At 28.2% G+C, this 21,798-nt stretch overlaps 1 protein-coding gene across 1 annotated transcript; it reads left to right on the plus strand.

The window, feature by feature from the left end:
* Positions 1-8,139: 8,139 nt before the first annotated feature.
* Positions 8,140-11,324, plus strand: LOC101497365 (uncharacterized). Its single transcript, XM_004492004.4, has 4 exons — positions 8,140-8,997; positions 9,560-9,800; positions 10,561-10,678; positions 10,817-11,324. Exons 1-4 carry the CDS (start codon positions 8,369-8,371, stop codon positions 10,906-10,908), a joined length of 1,080 nt encoding a protein of 359 aa, XP_004492061.1. The 5' UTR covers positions 8,140-8,368; the 3' UTR covers positions 10,909-11,324.
* The last annotated feature ends 10,474 nt before the right edge of the window (positions 11,325-21,798 follow it).

The following is a 21,798-nucleotide window of genomic DNA, read 5'->3' on the forward strand; positions in this document are numbered from 1 at the left end:
TATATATATATATATATATCATACACCACATGTCAACGAGTGTTCGTCATTTGTCTTTCTCCTACGTGTTTTAGATCAATAATCATAGGCTATTCAGGATTACCGTCGAGACCGTAAAAAAATCATTAACGATTGATTCATATATTCCGAAATCTTCATATTTGACAATTAAGTTTTCACAATATAGTATATAAAAAACATGTCTTCGAATAATAAATTAGTAAATTAATTCCAACTTTTTTTCTTTTGACAATAAATGATAAATTTTTTTCTTCTTTTTCTCATTCTTTATTCTTTGATATAACTATTGAGAATTATATTTTTGTGATCTTATATAATTGTGTTTGTTTTGAAAATTATATTCTTGTAAAGACACACCTTGATAGGATATAAATTGATAAATAAATAATGATATTTAAAGGCCACTAAATAAATATCACTAGTAAGAGTTATATGCAGGTGCAACGCTAAATAAATATACATCCATAATAATTTTATTCATAAGAGCTGCTAACATATTTACTTATAAAAAAGAAATAAGTTTGCTAACAAATTTAATTCTGAAAAAAAAAAAAAACAAATATAATCCGCTTTTTGACACTGAAAGAATAATGTAAAACTGGATTTGTCAAAAAAAAAATGCAAAACTGGAAGTTTAGAGACAGTTAATTAATATTGTTGTTAAAATTATAAAATTAAGGATATTGTTAGCAAAAATACACCATAAATAAATACTAATCAATGCATTTTATAAAATATCTTTAATTACATTTATTTGATAGTAAATAAATATTAAATAATAAAAAACTAATTAATATTTGTACTATTTTATTTTTATCTACTGTCCTAAATAGTTTCTTTTAATAATCAGTGTTCTAAATAGTTGTTGTTAAAAAATAATTAAAATAAAAAATTGTTATTGATTTTATCGCCTATGTAATCAAATATAAAATATGATAATAACAATTTTATGGACCAAAAATAAAAAACAATATTTTATTATTTTTAGCAAACACGAACGTGAAAACCAGAGATATGAGATGAGATGTCCTGTCAAGGAATATTCTAGAAATTGCTAGTTAACCGTCACAAACTAACTAACGGTAACCTGTTAAAAAAATATAGATATAAATGCACTTATATTTTAAGGATAACCCAATTTTCCGTTAGATTTTTTAAGTTTATTTTCTTTTAATTTAATCAAGTTATATTATATTTGTGCCGTTTATCTTTTATTTTAATTTTGATAATTATTAATTTAATTAACAAATTTATCATTTAAAATTTTATTAAATAATATTTTTTTATATTAATTATTTATAAAATATTTATCAAATCTTATAAATGTTATATAATTTTTTATTTTCTTTTCAACAATTTAAACACATATATAACTTTACATACACAATAATAAACATCTATCAATATTATTAATGTTTTTAACTTTTTTTCACATGTAAATTAATTTTAATAGTTAATTTGTTGCGATATTTTGATTAAATCTTAACATTTCATCATAATAATTCAAAAAAAAAAAAAAATTAAACTTAAAAAAAATTATGTATCGTTTAATAATTCTTAATAAATTAAATAATTGAATCAGAAAAAATGAACTTAAAGAATTTAAATAAAATTGAACTAAATTTAAAGATTAAATATATTTTTTAAATAACTAAATATATTTTTTTACCAAAAAAATAACTAATCACTATTAATATTTTTGACAAAACTAATTAATTATTTTTTTTCCCAAAAAAGAATTAACTAATAACTTAAATTCAATTTATATATACTATTAATATAAAATTGTATTCTATCTATTATTAAAAAATTATTTATTAAAATATTTAATTGACTAAATTACATCCGTGGTCTCTTAACTTAATTTCAGGTAACGTTTTAGTCATTTATTTTATTTTTTTTTTCCGAGTTAGTCTTTTATTTTAATTTTAAGTGACAATTTGATATTTTATGTTTTAAAATTTCAACAATGTTGTCCTTTTTTATACAAAAATTCAAAAAATCATCAAAATTTTCAATTAAAACCCATAAAATTAATAATCATCTTCAATATAATGCAAATTTTATCAAATCCATAACTCAAATATTCAAATACACTCATATTTCATCTCCAACAACATTAAATAAAGAATGAAAATATGAGTTTATTTCAAGATTTAAGATATGAATTTTTGGTTAAATTTGTATTTTATTGAAGATAATAATGAATTTTATGGGTTTTGTTTGAAAAATTTGATGATTTTTTTTTAATTTTTGTAAAAAAAAAGGACAACATTGTTGACATTTTAAAACATAAAATATCAAATTGTCGCTTAAAATTAAAGTAAAGGACCAACACGGAAAAAAAATATAAAAAATTAAAACGTTACCTAAAATTAAGTTAAGGGACTACAGATGTAATTTAACCTATTTAATTATTAACATAACTATTTCTAAAATTATATCTATTAATAATTTATGGCCTATGTGTAAATTTTACATTAACGTAATATAATAATCTAAGCACTAAGTAATTGTCAAAATAACATAAAATACTAACTTTGCATGCTGTCTTAGTAAATAAATAAATAAAAACTTGCTGTCATCTTTGTTGTCGTTGGACCACCAATGCAGCATATGCCTTTCGTATATTTAATATTCCCATTCAACAACCACGTTAGTGGCCAATATCAATTTATTTTTGTAACACTAACTAAATGTTTTAAATATGTGGTAAAGATTCTGGTCAACAACAAAAAAATATGGTGGCAATCATGAATTCAATTTATACATACAAAATATTTATTGAAAGATGTCATTTTTAAGTAACTTTTTTTTAAAAAAAAAAATAGTCCTCCGACCTTTACTTTGACCTTACAAAAACGGTCTTCTAACATCAGAGAACACAAAACATCATATTTTAGGCAAAAATGTGGTACTATCAAATTTAGTTTGGTTCTAGTTTAAATTTTTAAAGTTTTTATTTTCATTTACATTATATTCGGTTTATATATTAAACTTTATATTATATTAAATCATGCACATAAGTTTTTTATATTTGACGATTTGTTTGTATTTATGTTATAAAATATTAACATCAAAATCAACATTGCATTGAACTAAGCGGACAAATTACTTTACACTAATTCTATTATAAATATTTCACACTAATTCTATTATAAATATTTTACACTAATTCTAACGGTATAAAATTTGAATATGAGACAAGACTCTAATATAATAATATCAATATTTGTCAACTCAATTAAGATTTATGAACAACAGAAATCTAAAATTTTAAATAGAATAAATCTGTTTATAGAATACATATATATTTTTCATAAAAAATTAAAATTGTCTATAATAGTACATATTTAAAAATTTGATGCAAATATGTCCCAATTTAAAATATCTAAATATAAATATATAATATATAATTTAAATATAAAAACAAATTATTTTGTACGTTATAAAATGATATACTACGTCGTTGTTTTGAATACCCAAAATTGACATAGATCCAATAGAATATGTTTTTGTGTTAAAACCTTATGCCACATTTTTTATCATTCTAAACCCTAAATAGTTTTTTATTTTATTATTTATATCAACTACAATTTTTTATCATTCTAAACCCTAAATAGTTTTTTATTTTACTATTTATATATCAACGACAATGAAGCTAATGCTAATCAATCTATTATATTTATCTTGCACCCTTTCACATTCTAGCTAACTATTTATATTTTTTCCAATGATTCATAAACATGATGTAGTTGCTAATGTCAAGTCCAATCCATTGAAACTTTCAATAGATTGATAACTTTTCAAATATTTCAGTCGAATTTGACGTATATATATTGGGCAATCAAATTGACGAATATGCTGAACAAATAATTTATATTCATGATTTCACTTGATATCATATGCACATAGATTGTTGATCAGGAATACAAAGTGAAGCAACTCACTCATGTTAATATTTGATCCCTTAGGTAAATTTATTGAAAATATTATGTATTAAAGTTTTTCAATATTGATTATGAAATTTATTTTATTTTTATCAAATACATGCAAGAAATTGAGCAAATTTTTATATGTTAGAAATATTGAATCCTACTACAATTGTACTTTGAGTCATGAAATTTTCAATATTATGTTATTTCCGTAATTTACTTATGAGTATTTGTAATGTTTTCATTAATTCCCTTGATAAGTTTAGATTTGCATATCTTATAATTTTCTGTTTAGAACTCCACAATAATTCGTGAGTATTTCTATTGTTGTTTTTTTAATAGTTTATAATTATTTAACATATTTACTATTTAGTTATGTTGTTTACTTTTTTAGTACCCAAAATTTCCAATTAATTGTTTATAATTATAAATCATAATTATTGCGTTCGAATGTTGGTCAAAAAAAATTACAATAAAATTAAATTAAATTGGTACATCAGTTTCGGATGTTAAGTTTTTATCACCTAATATATTATAACTGTTTTTCATATACTTTAAAATATTATTTTAGAAATTAAAAGTATCAATTTCAGTCATTTAAACATCGAAATAGGATTAAAAGTTAATTAAAAAAAAGACTAAGAGAATATTTAAAATTCTGAAAAAATCTTACTTAACATCAATTACATATATATATAAATAAATAAATAAATAAATAAAGGATTATTAATTTTTGACTAATCAAATGTACAGCGCCTTACACAATTGCCGTACGTGACATATTAATAATATTTATTATTTATTATTACTAGTTCATAATTATAAAGATTTTAAATACAACATTTGTTTTTATAATTTTTATAAAAATGAATAATTATAAAATTAATTGATTGATAAAATAAATGAGTTTATGTTGATTGTTAACATAACTCAAAAATTGCATAGTTATTATTGATTGGTCCAAGTAACTTTCATTTAGTGATATAGTTAAATCAATTATTTTTATTGACGGACAGTGATATATTTTCTTCCACAGATAGTCAATAGTCCCTTTTCTCATTATTTTTAACCATATATACATATAAGTTTTAAGAAAATGTAACTTTTCTTTTTATAGTATTTCATTTTTATTATAAATGCAGTTCATATTTTTGTGTCTTAAAATTAAAGGTGTTTATATTGCACATCGATTATTTCTTATACATTACATATTTATTTTAATCATACACAATGTATAAAAATAAAATAAAAAAATTTCTATGTTAGAAATATCTTTAAAAAGAATATTTTTGTAGTTGTATAAAACATTTTTTTATAAATATATTTATGTGAAAAGAATTCTTTAAAAACAATGTATTTGACTATGTATAAAAAATAATTTTTTTGACATACTATTTAATAATTAATATAAAATATTAACTAATACCAAATCTTTATGTTAGAAATATCCTTAAAAACATTGTATTTGACTAAATATTAAAAATATAATTCTTTTTTGCAATATTATTTAATGAGTAGTATAAAATACTAATAAATACTAAAATAAAAACAATATTTTTTTTTAAATTTCCAAATATAAAAATAGTTAACGTATTTTTATACATATCTCTTTTAATCATAAATAAAAAATTACTTTCAGTCAATGAATAACTATAACCAATAGCAATGATTCTTCACAATTTCATTTAATAAATTGCATTTATGTCACTGAAAATATTACTGAGTTGTATCGTGGATTAAATTGCTCTCTATAAGACGTTTCGTTATATTGTTTAAAATTATACAAGACAAATTATCAATCATGGTGTTTCGAGATAAAACAGTCCAATATGACACTGTAGAAAGCCGTTATAGAATTACACTATCAATATGGATGTAATTACCACTCTAAAAATATAGTACTTAAGATCACTCATAAATCGAATGGACTACGACATAAAAACTACTGAAATGACAGTGGTATTAGGATCACTCAAAAAAATCGTAGAGACAGGAAAAAAAAAGGAGAAAAGTAACTCGAAAGTGCATCGAATAGAAAATGAAGATAGAAAGTTTGATCCAATTTTAGTGTATTTTTCACAAGACCTTGACACTCTTTATATAGTAATGGAAGCAATCCCACATATATAAACTATTTAATGTGAGAGTTTAGTATTTATAGAGTTGAAAACTACTCAATGTAATAAAGTTTTCAACTTAACAACTTTTAAATTCACACGCTAACATAATTTCTATATTTCAATCTACTCTATAGAAGAATTATGTGTAGGGGTGTACATGAGTGCGTGTCGATCCACTAACCCGATCACCCAATTCAACCTAACTCGATTTTTACCCGTACCCGGTTCGTTTTGGGTTCGACCCAACCCAACATGTTGAAACCCGCTTATATTCGATTCAGGTAACAAGTTCAACAATTTGAACTCGTAGACCCGACTCGATGACTAATTATGGTTTTTTTATAAAATTTGTTTGGCAGCCCAAAAATCCAGTAGCCCAATAGAGTTTCATTATTCTTCTTCTCCTTTAAATTTTCAGCAGCTGCTATCCACCTTCTTCATTTCTTTCATATATGTACTACTTTCTTCTTCAGTTCCAGACTTCTTAAAGTCACGTCGCCACCACCTTCTTCTTTTGTTCCAAGAGTCACGTCGTCGCACACCTTCTTCTGTTTCAGACTTCTTGCAGCCGCACTGTCACCCACCTTTTTCTTCTATTCCAAACTTCTTGCAGTCGCGCCGCCATCCACCTTCTTCTTCTATTCTAGATATATATATATATATATATATATATTTATCAAAGTAAGGTGTGTATAGTATTTTTCCCTAGATTATATATATGTTATTTAGGCAAGATACATTTAAAAAAAAAAATTCAAGTATATTGATTTTTATGATAAATTGAATTTTATGTGATAAAATATTGAGTAAATTAAAATACGGTTGTAATTAAACTTTATAAAAGAAATTGTCGTGAAGAAAGATTCATTTGGGCTAAATACTATTTATTTAAATGTTATATTTTGTTATAGTATTTTTTTATTTAGATAAAATGATAAATAAATTTACGATGTATTCAAATATGAAACATAATACTCAGATTAATCAATAATTGTTATAGATTTTATAAACATTTCATCATAGTATTTAATATCAATTGACTAATATTTCTAAAAAATTAATATTAAATATGATGTATCTAATTTAAATTTTTTTACATTTAAATCTATTAAATACTTTTTTAAAATATTTTATTTGAAAATAGTAAGTACTCTAAAAATAAACAAATGAAATACTAGTATTAAAAAATTGTGGTAGTTTAGTAAACTAAAGTGTGGTGAATGATATCATTAAAATTTTATGGTATTAAATATATTTTCATTCAATTAAATTATTATTATTTTTACTTATGTTTCTCCCATTAAATAAAAAACATGTCACTATTTATGTATAACACGTTAACTCAACCTAACATCTAATTGATCCAATCGGTATAGTTCAGATTAAAAGAAAAAAATACGAATTTAAAACTCAACCGAACCCAACTCAAATTTAATCGATTGGTTCAGATTTTCAAAACCAACTTAACTCAACTGACATACATCTCTAATTATGTGCTACGTTGTGCTTTATTAAATAGTAAATATTTTTTTTCTTATATGTATAAGATTTCTCATTGAAAATTGTATATTCAAAAATTAATTTTTTCATATGATATTAGTATTATTTATAAAAAATTATATATTTTTTTCATATAATATTAGTATTAATTATAAAAAATTTATGGATATAAAATAATTTTATTTTCACATTTAATAATATTTATATTTTTCAAAAAAATTTAATCGTTAACATTAATATTATAAATAATTAACATTAATGTTGTAAATAATTTAACATCATTACTCAATACAATTTATTATCTTTTTATATAAGCTAATTTTATAATTATTTTTTAATGATAACTATTAAAATTTGTATTTTTATTAAACATTATTGTAAAACTAATTTAGATATTATATTTTCTTTTTTCCTTTCCTAAATTACAAAGATATTTTAAAATTGATCATAAAATATTACATAATTGCAATTTATAATATATGATAGTGTAAAATTATTTATCTTCCTTGTATTCCCATTAATTGATTTAAAAAGAGAATCTTGAATATCCCTTCGGTGTAGAACGAGAAGTCGCAAATAATAACGTTAACGTTCACATTGATCCACGTGTCTAAATCTCCCGCTCCGTCCATCTATCCGTTAACCCTAATCTCTCTCTTCCTCTCTCTTTCTCTCTCTCTCTTCTGTAACTTCCGCCATAGAACACAAACCGAAATTATTTCTTCGTGTCCAATAAACAAAAAACAAAAAAAAAAAGGAGAAAAAAGTAAATACACACATTCATTATAGAGAATGGGGAAGTTGCTATGTGATTCGACCACCGTCGCTGAACCATTTCAAGGTTCGCCGGCGGCGGCGCTTCCTTGGATAGACTCGAAATCTCCGCCGCAATTGGAAGCTATCGGAGCAGTAGATCTCGTCGTTCCGACGAATCTAGCTAACGGCGCTTTTTCCGGCGGATGGGAGGATGTTGTCGGGTTGGAGGAGCTGCAAAGGCGTCATCTCCAAAAGCTTCATGCTAAGGGAGTGTTATGGAAGCCTCCGGAGAACGAGGATTCTTCTTCCTCTTCGCCGTCGTCTTCTGATCTCAGATCTGTCGTGTTCCGACTCTCTCACGGCGGCGAGGTTTCTTCCGATGGAAACTGTTTATTCACAGCGTCGCGGAAGGCGATGGAATTGGAGGACGTTGATGCGAAGGAGTTGAGACGGAGGACGGTGGCGAGATTCTTGAAAGATCTTGGATCTGTGAGTTTTGAGGAGAGAGAAGCGATCGATGACGCAATTCGGCACATGTATTCTCCAGATCTGAAGTTTGGTTGGGGGATTCATGTTGTTCAGGAGGTGAAGTTGTTGGCAAAGAAGGAGGATAGATTTTCTCTTGATTCAGCCATCGACGAACTCGTTCATCTCGGCATGCAAAGGTATTACATGATACCTTGCACTTGATGTTAACATTTCTTTCGAATTGACTGAAATAGCTCGAAAATTCATTGTTAGATTTTGCATAATCTAGAATTTTGTTCTTTTGAATTGAAAATAAGAAATTATAATATAATTTGTTCTTTCCTTGAATTGTTTCTTAATAGTTTGCATTATTTGGTTACTATTTCATAATTTCGTTTTTCTAGGGTTTTAAAAATGTTGACAAATTTGGTATAGAAGTTTACTTTGTTTGTTAGATTTGAAATTTGACATCTATGATTGTAAAGAAGAAAGTTATTCTTGTTTGGATTTTGCTTTGTATGTTTTGCATTTCATTTTTTGCTGTTCTGAAAAAATGAGATATGCGTGAATATTTAGACAATTAAACAAAACATTGAGACAGTTATGAATTCCATTTGAGTTTCCTGGTAGTTGATCAAAAAACCAAAAATTCCGTTATTTCTACTACATTAAATGATCTTTCAAACTGGTAATTTGAACATATTTTGGTTTAAAAATTTTGTGATGTTGTTTGTTTTGGTTTTTTTTCCCCGATTGAAGAGAATTGGCGGCGGAGTCTATTTACAAAGAGAGGTGTATTCCTGTGACCGATGGTCCAACTTGGGCCAAATACATGTTGATCTCCGGTTCACCCGATGATGAATATGATATCATCACTTTGCAATATACTGAGGAGGGTTTATTATCTGTAGATGAGAATAGAGAGGGCCGTGCTGCCGCTTTCGGAGACGATATTGCAATTGAGTGTCTTGCTACAGAGTTCAAGCGTGAGATATATGTGGTAAGAAATGCGGGAGCCTTCAGTTGAGACTTGGGAATTGCTTTTTAATGTCTGCCTGTATTATTTTCATGTCTAACTTAATGAAATCATTCTTTTTTTGATGGACCAGGTTAATTTTTTTTAATAAATGTCATCATTTGACGACAATCCTTGTTTTTTAGTTGTTCAGTGCATAACGGATAAAAGGTTTTGTTCAATTGTATGCTGGAAATAATTTGGAAAATTGATGAGACTAGGGGAGCCAGCCCACTAAATGCATTCTGAATATTAATTTTATTGAATAGGATGAAGCTGAGTCCTGACCTTTTGTTTCAGATATACTTGTTAATACATCCAATTATTTGTTTGTAGAACATTAATCAAGTATAGTACTGTGTGTTGGAATGATGGCCATCTGTTATGTGAATTTCTAGTATTTGTGGCTAGCTTGTTGGATCTCATACATCTCCTATGGATTTGATTATGACATGAAATAATTGCTTGTGAGACTTAATAATTGTTTTTTTTATTTATTTTTTTATTTTTTTATGATCCAAGTTTCTTGTTTTCCCATTCTGGATATAGGCATTTGTTGTGACTTATCAGCTTATAGTTTTTATTACATGTAACATGGTGAATATTTGAAAATATGATCTAAAATCTTGAAAATAGTGCAAATTCAAAATTTGTATCTATGTTGCTGTTTGATTTGTCTACATATTTGCTTGTAATTGTCTCTCATCATGCTTCATCTGCTTTTTTTTTTCTTCATCATTTTAAGGTGCAAGCGCATGGTTCAGATGCCATGGTTGATGAAGAAAATTGTGTTTTTTTCCTTCCGCATCGTCCAAGGAGTGAAATCGCAGAACTTCCCTTCTTCCTTTTCATGAAAGGAACAGGTAATGCAAAAAAAAGATTTTTATACATGTGGCTGTTTATTTTACATAATTTTGTTGTTGTTGTATGCCTTCTTTTTGCACCATCGTTTAAAGTTTTGAATGTTTGAGTGAACTTTCTAAGCAATTTTCCACATTCAGGTTGGTGCGGTGCTGGGGCTGACCACTATGAGCCGTTGATCGCTCATCCTTCTGCCTTTGTTTCCCAAGAGAAGGTCGCCGTGGTACTGTGAGTGTGAGGCTTCCTTACCTGCAATTTTGTGGAGTAGAGATTGAGTAGAATTAGAATTTCTTCACCCTATTTATGGCCACTCTAGAAATGTTTGGCCGCCAGCAATCAATCTGGTTCTTCCGAAGACTGCATTTTGTCCCAAGGAGAATCTCATCGTGTGGCATTTATTTTGTTACTGACATTTAGAATCAATCATCTTTGACTCTCCTGACATTTGACAAGCAGGTTTTTTCTCCTGTTTGCGCTACTCGTAGAGTATTGTAATAGTTTTCACCGGCTTTCCGTTTTGTTGTTCCTGTTATTCAGTTGATTAGAAAGGGTTTGTCTCGCCGTTTAGGTAGTGTGTTGTTAAAATTGAAGAGTTGTATCTCAGTGGATTTCGTCACAGTAATGAAGGAGGCTTTTTATCTTGTCTTATATGATCATTTTACATTGCATTTCAAAACATGATGTTATCTATCCAGTTTCCTCATGAAGCATTTCATTTTACATTGCATTTCAAAACATGATGTTATCTATCCAGTTTCCTCATGAAGCACTTAGACATGTTAGACACTGGACATATCTTCAATCTAAAATGTCAGTGTTACATAGGTTTCCACTTTCCATCGGTTAATGTCGTCTTAACTTCCATGTATCTGACAAGCTTTGAAAGTGGTAAATTCAAGCTGCTGATTCATTGTTCGGGTGCTTCTGTCATGGTTATATTAGCGTATACTTGGAACATAGAGGAAGCGATTGCCGCACGTCGAAGTAGAAGCAACAAAATGGAGTGTCTATAAATCACGGCCAATAGGCTTAGTCTTTGAATAGTCATTTCGTGTAAATGGAAGTATCAATTTAGTCTTTACGTTGTTTCAGGAAGGAAGCGAAGAAATGCACCTGGCGTTGAAGCACAAGCTATTTGACTAAGTGTATGTTTGGTTGATATTATTTTCAACCCAAAATTGGAAATTGCGCTTTTCAATTCAGTCAATCAACGGAGGTATGTATCGTGTTTGGTAATAAATACAAGGCTAAATTACATCGTGGTCCCTTAACTTAATTTCAGGTAACGTTTTAGTCCTTTATCTTTTTTTTTTTTTTTTTCGACTTGATCTGTTATTTTAATTTTACGTAACAATTTGATATTTTATGTTTTAAAATTTGAACAATGTTATCTTTTTTTATACAAAAATTCAAAAAAAAAATTTAATCAAAATTCATAAGATTAATTATATTCTTCAATATAATATAAATTTTATCAAATTCGTAACGCAAATATTCAAATAAATTCATATTTTCATACTTTATTTGATATTGTTAGGATAAAGGACTAAATCGAAAAAAAAAAAGATAAATGACTAAAACGTTACTTGAAATTAAGTTAAGGGACCATTGATGTAATTTAGCCTAAATACAATGTTAAAAAAGAAAAAGTTGAAAAGAGGTACGTTTCTTGAAAAATTGTTTTTTTATTAGAAAAATATATCTTAATTAATTAGTATTTCATATCCTCTTTATATATCTTAATAAACATTTTAAATAATAAAAAAAATAATTTTAAAAAGTAAACGTGTCTTAGCTTTTTGGTTGAATAGAATTAGTTTTGGGTGTTACCTATAAAATTCTTTTTATTTACATTTAAAAATTTGTTCTATTTTTACCATTTAGCGAAATCAATTCTTTTAGAATATCATGATAGAACACATTATTTTTTTTAAATCCAATTTTGTTCAAAATTTATTATTTTAATATGAATTCTTTTGAATTAGATAAAATAAATTATTGAAAATTTTAAATAAAAACCTTCAATCAAATTAATTTAATTTATTTTTATTTAAACTCATTTCATGGATGTCGTAAATAACTTAAATTAAATTTTGGAGTATTTTAATTGTTTAGATTCATTTGAACAATTATTAATAAATTATTTAAATAAATAAAAGCTGTTTATAATACAAATTGAAGAAAAGACGAAGACAGTTTAAAAAACTGAAATGAAAAAAAACAAAAAACTCATGTTTTCTCCTTTCTCCAATCAAGGTAGATTTGTTCTCTTTCTGCTAATTCTCTCGCAGCAAAATCATTTAAACCAATCTAACTGTAAAACCTAAATCATACATTCTCCTCCCTCCAAAGATAACAATTTATAATATTAGAATATATTGAATAGCTTTTACAATAAAATATAAGAATATAGTTTTAGAAGAAACGTATGTGAATATGACCCATGGGTCCAAGCAGTGTTGAAATATATTTAGAACGAATATTTTAATATACTAGAGTCAAATATTTATACCTACCACCTTACACATCACTTTATGGATTCATATTAGCCCTTGCTTTTCTATAACAATTTCTTTTTCAAAATGATAATAATATTTTACTAAAAAAATATAATCTATTAAAAATAATTTTTATATTACTTCTCATTTTAAAATATTAATTTATTTCCTGATTTTTATTTATTCTCATATGTAACATAAATTAAAACTCTAAAAGATATTATTATTTTAAAAAAAAACTATAACAAACATCTTGTTATTGAAAATTTGACTTTATCAAAAATTTATATTCTTGAAATTTTAAAATTCAAATTTGATGGAAGCACAATAAGTTCATTTAAAATAAATAATTCACTTTAGAGAATAAAATGAATAATATTATTTGTTGATGAATACATCAATAATTAATATTATATGTACACATGATTAATTATAAGTAGTTAGAATATCAATAACTAATTTACTTATTTTTACCAAATTTCTACTTTAGAAGAACCAAACTCGACAAAACCTATTTTTATTTTAGTAAATTTATTTAAAAAAATTACTTAAACTTATTTATATTTCATTCATCTCAAAAATTGATTTTGCGAAACACATCACTTATTTCCAATTAATAAAATTTATATAGAGACACAATATGAGATGTAGGATAATTTTTTATATAAGATTTAATTCGTTAATGATTGATGAAGATTCATTTTTGTGAGATGATCACGTGCGTCTCGATTGGTCAATTTTGATATATATATTTTTGATTAAAATACATATTTAAATTAATCAATGGGGAAATTTACTCTCCACCCCCACCTATACCTACCATCTATCAATACACTGAAAATACTTTTTTTCTTTTACTTTTTAACGAAAAATGTTACTAAAATTTGACATTTGCATTCGCACTATACAAAAATTAGTTATAGAAAATTTTCAAAATTTTAAAACTTTGATTAATCACAAAAATTTTGAAATAGAAAATGAGTTCAAATTTTAATAATATTAAAAAGTTTTGATTAATTTAAAAGTTTAAAAAAATTGAAATATTTCTCAAATTTTTGAAATGTATTTTTTTTATCAAAATAATTACATTATTTTTTTAAAATATTGTATTTACAATATAAATATTAATTAAATTTGATATAATTTTTCAAATTAAATCAAGTATTAGTGAAGTGAAGTTGATGGTAAAGTTTCTGCAACACCTACTATAGATTCTACTCATAAATTCACAACTGATAAAATAATCTTAATAATAATTGATATTATTAGTTTTTAATTTATACACACATGTTGATGTTTTATCTTAAATATATTTTACAAATATTTTTCTCTCGTGAAGTTGTATTCGAATGAGTAAAAACAATTGGAAGAAAAAATGGATTATAATTGTTACCATTAGATCTGATACAACTATCGAAAAAAGAGAAAGATACGACAAATTAATTTTGGGATGTGAAAGATGTGTATGATATAAAGTAAAACAAAAATCAAGAATAACTTGTTCTCACAAGGGTAATTGTCCATTCAAACTCATATGTATATCATTGAGGATCGTTGTAAGATAAAAAATTAGTGTTTGATATGGAACACACTATTGGAATCAAGATGGTTTTGTAGAACAATTCTTTGCTAGTTTTGTTGATAACAAAAGGTTATCTGTGAGATCAATTTAATGTATTAATATTCTAAATTAAGTATGCAGAAAAATAGAACAAACAGGTACATTCCTGACCTAGGACAAATCATAGGAAACATGTAAAAAATAGATGAAAGAGGAAAAATAAGAAGAAACAACAAAATTAGAGGAAAACAACATAATTAGAGGAAACACAACAATCAGAGGAAGCAACACGATAAGAGGAAACAACACAATGAGAGGAATCACACCTCTAATATGTGTGACTCTATTGCCTCTAATGTGCTGACTCAAATATTTAACTCTAATCGCTAAGTTTGGTAAAATAATTTCAATAAGTTCTAATATGTTGTCTTTGCCTCTGAAAGAAAAGTAACATAAACACATTTTTTATTCTACCTCTGATACTTATGACTATGCTTCTGATATTGACACACTCTAAATTGGCTCTAACTTTCATACTTATGACTCTAACAAAAGTCAATGACTCTAACAAAAAGTCAACACACCAGATAAAGTCAATGCCTTTGATGAAGGTCAACAATTCTAGAAGTTGTGGATGACTCTAAAGATGTAATTTTGATGATATCTAGAGGATTTCATATCAAAATCTGAAATAGGAAAATATTTCCTTTGATCATAATATTGTTAATTTTGCCTTTGGTACTATTTCTGGAAGATGTCAAAGTTCAGAAAAAGACTTGAACAAGTTCTAGAAAAGTTCCAGTCGGCTACCTACCAAATTGTATCGAATGGAAATATTGGCTAAGTATTTTCTTAATTGGTATAAATGGTTTGCAAAAGGTTCATAATTGACAACAACAACAAAAAATTTGAAATCCACAGTAATTGTCAAAGGTGAAACAACACAGCAACGCACTGGTTCAAAGCAACGATCCATAAAAGAACAAAATTGAAACAAGACAATGTTTTAATTCAATACTGAAGCAAGACATATGTTCCATAATTGATTATAAAAACGATTCTTCTTTAGTTCAACAACTATAACAAGAATGATAACAAGAAACGACAAGAGAATTAAAATTGAAAATTCTTACAACAATTCTCATGAAAAACAATTCTCTAGACAAAATTGAAGAGCAACACCAAACACTTTGAAGAAATTATGGACTTGGAACATTCATTATTTGATTATTAAGCACTTGTACAAACACATATTTATTTAAGTGCTAGAAAGTGGTAGACACACACATATCCTCTCATTAAGAGTTAAACACAAACCAAACAAACACTTGTAATTTGACCATTAGTGCATGTTGTATTTCCCTCAATGTGTTGCGGTTGTAACCAAAAAGTTGAGAAGACTTAACTCGATGATGTTAAGTGGTTTTTGTAATTTAAGTTGAATTACTGGAAGGAATCCTTCAAGTGAAGGTACTGGACGTAGCTAGGTAGGTTGATAGCGTTTCAGCAAGTGTACTGAATCGTTGCAAGTAATAATTAAAACGGTAGTATCGAATGTCGAACTCAAGGATTGTGTTTTACTATTGAATTATATTTAATTACGAAAATTGAACAAAAAGGTTCTGATTTGATTGAAATAATATTTAAAACTAACAACGGTAATAAAATTGATCATTTATAATAAGAAAAATGTCAAGGATAAATTTCATTTCAAATCCAACATTGGTGTCTAATTTGATCCTAGTTTCTGAATTCCTTTATTGAATTATTATCGAATTCTCTTTATTATTCTTGCCCTAATGTCTTAGTGATAGAACCTTTAATTCCAAAGTAACCCATAATTCCGTAGTGGATTTAAGATTAGAATTAAGCCTTACTGTACAAGAATTCTCTTGTTAAACTATTGCCTTTACGACTAATTTAATTGGTTTCATGACCTGCATCTATCCCTAGACTACAAATTCATGAGCTTCTCTTCTCAAGCATTCGTAAAGTCCACGTCTATTTCAAAATAAGAATCGTAGAACAGTTTAATGTTGATCAAGCAATAAAAAACATTAAGCACATAGATGAGAAAAATAATTCAATAAACTCAATCATATAACTAGGAATCAAATCAGAAAAATAAGAGTTTCATCTTGTTACACTCATCCCTAACAGATAGGGTTTAATTACTCATGACAGAGATAGAGAAGATAAAGATTATAGAAGAATTACAAGATGTTAGACATAAGTCCTCTAGATCATGATTTTGACATAAGTAACAAACATACAATGTACATGTATCATTTGATAAATCTAACAGGTTGAACTGAGTAACATTTCAGGAAAAAACAAGCAAACACTATACACTTGGAACAAAAGCTTGGAACTCAAGGAATCAACCAAAATTGGAGGATGTGCTTGAGAAAGATGCAAATATGTATAGTGTGATTAGTGGTTATAGTAGTTATTTAGTAGACTCATCACTATGGTTTCATACTTAAGTATTTGCCAAAGTAAAAATGAAATCATAAAATGAGAAAGTAAATCAATCAATTGATAAGTCAATTGATGAATCAATTGGGCAATCCATTGTCTGACTCAGAACAAAAGTTTTTACTAAGTAAATCGATTACTTAAAAGCTTTTAGTGAATCCTGAGTTCTGGGTTTAATTCAATCAATTGGACCATCGATTGGGACATCAATTGAGTAATCGATTTTGTGATTCACAGAACCAACCACTTACTGAATCAATTGATTGGCAAATCGATTGTGAAAAAGTTTTTCATCAGGAATGAGTTCTGTGATCAACCAAATCAATTGGACAATCAATTGAATTAAGTTTCTTAAACTGCAAGTTTTGTGGCAATCGATTGAAAGAATGAACTAGTTAATCATTTATCAGAAACATGTTGCATAATCGCTTGGCACATCGATTTCAACCAAAATAGCTGAGCTACTGTAACAAGCCAAATCGATTGGCAAATCGATTGGATTAGAACAGTGGAGTCACTGTGACCAGTCAAGTCGATTGGCAAATTGATTGGATTAAAACATTGGAGTCACTGTGACCAGCCAAGTCGATTGCATTAAAATGTCTGAGTCACTGTGATCAGCCAAATCGATTTACAAATCGATTGAACTAAATATTTGAGTTACAGGAAGAATTCAACTCATTGCCAAATCGATTATGACTATGAATATGCGTCGACTGAGCAATCAATTGTTTTGATCTCGTTGTTTGAACAAAACACCTATAATCGATTACTCAATCGATTCTGATATAATCATAGTATCAGCTTCTGATTTATGCATTAAACGAATCGATTGACAAATCGATTCAGTCTTATATTTTTCAAGATTCAAGAAAAACAAGAAACACGATAATCGATTGTGCAATCGATTAAGCTGGTTTTAAACTTTTATAAAATCGATTGAGAAATCGATTGACATGATGTTTTTCTGAATATATATATAAGCTGATTCAATCACGTTTTCTAACAACTAATACACTACACTTGAATCAATTATTCATTACACGTTTTTCACAATACAGAAACCAGGAAAAACACTTTGAAAAAGATAATTGTAACCACACACAAAATACTCATTTGGCAAATCCTTTTTGTGTGAAATTCATATTGTGATTGAGTCATCATCATTTGTACTCTTTTATCTTTTCTGTAAAAACAATCTGTAAAGAAAGTTCTGGAAATCCAGTAGTGTAAACTGGTGACTATCTTTGTTGGTGCGTGTGTTCACCAAGAAGAAGTCTCATCTTGATCTCGTGAGGGTTTGACGAGTAACTCTAGGGATAAGGTGGCATTGATAATCCAGTAGTGTAAACGGGTGACTATCTTTGTTGGTGCGTGTGTTCATCAAGAAGAAGTCTCATCTTGATCTCGTGAGGGTTTGGCGAGTAACTCTAGGGATAAGGTGGCATTGTAATAGAAGCGAGTGAGTTGGATAGATAGGCCATGTTTGAGCTGGAAAATCTGTAAAACGTGCTCAAGTCGATTCTATTGGAAAGGCTGAAATCTGGTTTAGATTTCAGGACTGGATGTAGGCTATCAAGCAGATAGCCGAACCAGTATAAATCCTGGTGCACGATTTTCTTATCTTTTCTCTTTATTTTGATATTGCTTGAATGCTTATTCTTGAATGTTTGTATTGGTGATTTTCTGTCTTGATTAATCTTTTGAATAAGCATTGTATTTGTACTCTTATATTGATAATTCATGCAATTGTGAATCTTCCTGAATAAATTCTGTAACCGATCATTGTTAATCTGATTAATAATCTTGTAAAATTAGTAAAGACATTTCTCATATATTTTTTAACGAATAGAGGTCATAATTTACTACAATTGGCATCAAGAGCCTGATCTTTTTAGACTAACTCTCATAAAAGAAAATGACCTCTATAGAATTCCTGGGAGAAGGTGCATCCTTGGCTAGGCCCCCTGCATTTAATGGGTCTGCCTACATGTATTGGAAAGCGAGAATGTTAATTTTTCTTGAAGCATGTAGTCTTGATATACTAGAAGCAGTAATAGATGGTCCCTATGTGCCAACTATAGCTGGCACATGTGATTCATCAATCGCAAAACCCAGATCAGATTGGTCTGTGGATGACAAGAAAAGGTTGGATACAATGCTAAGGCTAAAAACATTATTACCTCTGCTTTAAGTGCTGACGTATTTTTCAGGGTGTCTAACTGCAAAACTGCCAAGGAGATGTGGGACACATTGCAACAAACGCATGAAGGAACAACAAATGTAAAAAGGGCCCGAATCAACACGCTAATGCATGAGTATGAGCTATTCAACATGAAGAAAGAGGAGTCCGTTAATGATATGCAGACAAGATTTACTCACATAGTCAATAATCTAAATGCTCTTGGTAAGGTGATTGACAATGAGCAGCAAATCAACAAAGTGATGAGGTGCTTGACCAGAGAGAGAGGCAACCAAAGATCACTGCCATAGTAGAATCAAAAGACCTTGGTAGCATGTCAATTGCCACACTATTTGGAAAACTAAGAGAGCATGAGATGGAACTGCATAGACTGAGTGAGGCTGAACAGACTGGCAGAAAAAGAAAAAGGGCTGTCTCTGAAAGCCCAAGCACATCAAACAAAGTCCGAACAAGAGATATGCACTGACGATTCAAATAGTGAGACCGATGAAGATTCATAAATTGGATTACTTGTCAGAAAATTCAAAAAGTTTCTGAAAAAGAAGGATAGCAAATCAAGAAAACCCTCAAATTCAAAGACATATGACAGCAAGATAACCTACTTTGAGTGTGGGAAGACATGACATATAAAATCTGAGTGCTTCCAATTGCAAAACATAAATAAGACTGCAAAGGCTAAAGGCAATCAACCACCTCCTAAGACCAGAAAAGCCTACATAGCTTGGAATGATAATGATGAAGAGTCCTCTGCATCTTCAGAAGAAGAAGAAGCTAATCTTTGTCTAATGGCCAACACACATTCAGATTCTGACAGTAAGGTAAGTTCTAAATCCAATCCTTCTTATGATGAATTACATGACGCATTTAATGAACTACATGATGGATATGTTAATGTAACCAAACAGTTAATTAGGACTGCAAAGGCTAAAGGCAATCAACCACCTCCTAAGACCAGAAAAGCCTACATAGCTTGGAATGATAATGATGAAGAGTCCTCTGCATCTTCAGAAGAAGAAGAAGCTAATCTTTGTCTAATGGCCAACACACATTCAGATTCTGACAGTAAGGTAAGTTCTAAATCCAATCCTTCTTATGATGAATTACATGACGCATTTAATGAACTACATGATGGATATGTTAATGTAACCAAACAGTTAATTAGCACTAAGAAATTGTTAGAAGAAAAGTGCATGCTTTATGAAGAGATTAAGCTGAAACATGAGTCTCTTAAAGACACAAATGAAAATCTGAAAAAAGAAACTTATGCACTGAAATGTGATTTAGAGAAGTTCAATAGTGGTAAAAACAATTTAGATATGCTTCTTGGAAACCAAAGAAATCTAAATGAAAAATCTGGACTTGGTTATAGACCAAATGTGAATGTTAAACAGAATCACAATAAATGTGGAATTGGCTATAGACAAAACAAGAATGCTAAAAAGAATCAGAAGTTTGTTAGATCTAAGCACATGCATGATATTTTCACTAAACCAAATATGAATTCATCCTCTGCTGTTTCATGTCACTTTTGCTGTAAAAAGGGTCATATTGTTTTTAATTGTAAACTGAAAAAATTGGCTAACAAAGGATGGAAACAAATTTGGAAAGTAAAGACACCAATGCCATCTCCATTCCCGTCCGTAGGGTACGAATCGGTAGGATCGTCCTGACTCTCATCTGAGGGCAAAGCCCAGATTTCCACAATAATTGTAAAGGTCACCAACCGAAAATAACAGTTAACACATAACATTTAAGTTTTAAATGCTAAAAATAACTTTTCAACTAAGCATGCACCTTATCAGGACTTTCAATATGCGAAAAGTTCATACAATGCTTTGCCAATTAAAAATGAAAGTAAAATGAAGTTCTCAATCCCCTAATTATAACATAACAACCAAGACATGGATAGATTCATGAGCAATCAATCATACAACTAAAACTGAGGATTTTCACTGAGCCAATCGATTGGGCAATCGATTGGGGTGAAGGATTTTGATGAAACAGAATCCTGGGCTGAAATCAATCGATTGGGAAATCGATTGAGTGAGTACTGAGCCCCTGACTTAATACCAGGCCCAGTCGATTGGGCAATCGATTTCTTAAAGGATTTTTGAAAACTGATTACGAAATCGATTGGCTAATCGATTTTGTCAATTTGGCCAAGTCCCTGTTTACCCATCCAATCGATTGGGAAATCGATTTCCATGTGTATTCTTTCAAAAATTCATAACTAACTCAATCACATCCATACATAATCTCATATCCTAACGCTTAGCACTGATAACGCAATCGCTACAACATCATTAGTTTCGAAATAGTATTGCAAGCAAACATGTTATCACCAAATTCCAAAACATAACACTTAACATTTTTAACACAATT

Source organism: Cicer arietinum, chromosome 3, assembly GCF_000331145.2.
Source record: "Cicer arietinum cultivar CDC Frontier isolate Library 1 chromosome 3, Cicar.CDCFrontier_v2.0, whole genome shotgun sequence".
Classification (NCBI taxonomy): Eukaryota; Viridiplantae; Streptophyta; class Magnoliopsida; order Fabales; family Fabaceae; genus Cicer; species Cicer arietinum.

Bases quoted from the DNA above. Each gene is read 5' to 3' on its own strand.
- LOC101497365 (XM_004492004.4), top strand. From the start codon at position 8,369: ATGGGGAAGTTGCTATGTGATTCGACCACCGTCGCTGAACCATTTCAA. The intron at 9,801-10,560 runs GTAAGAAATGCG...CATCATTTTAAG, and splicing joins TCAAGCGTGAGATATATGTG to GTGCAAGCGCATGGTTCAGA. The intron at 10,679-10,816 runs GTAATGCAAAAA...TTCCACATTCAG, and splicing joins CCTTTTCATGAAAGGAACAG to GTTGGTGCGGTGCTGGGGCT.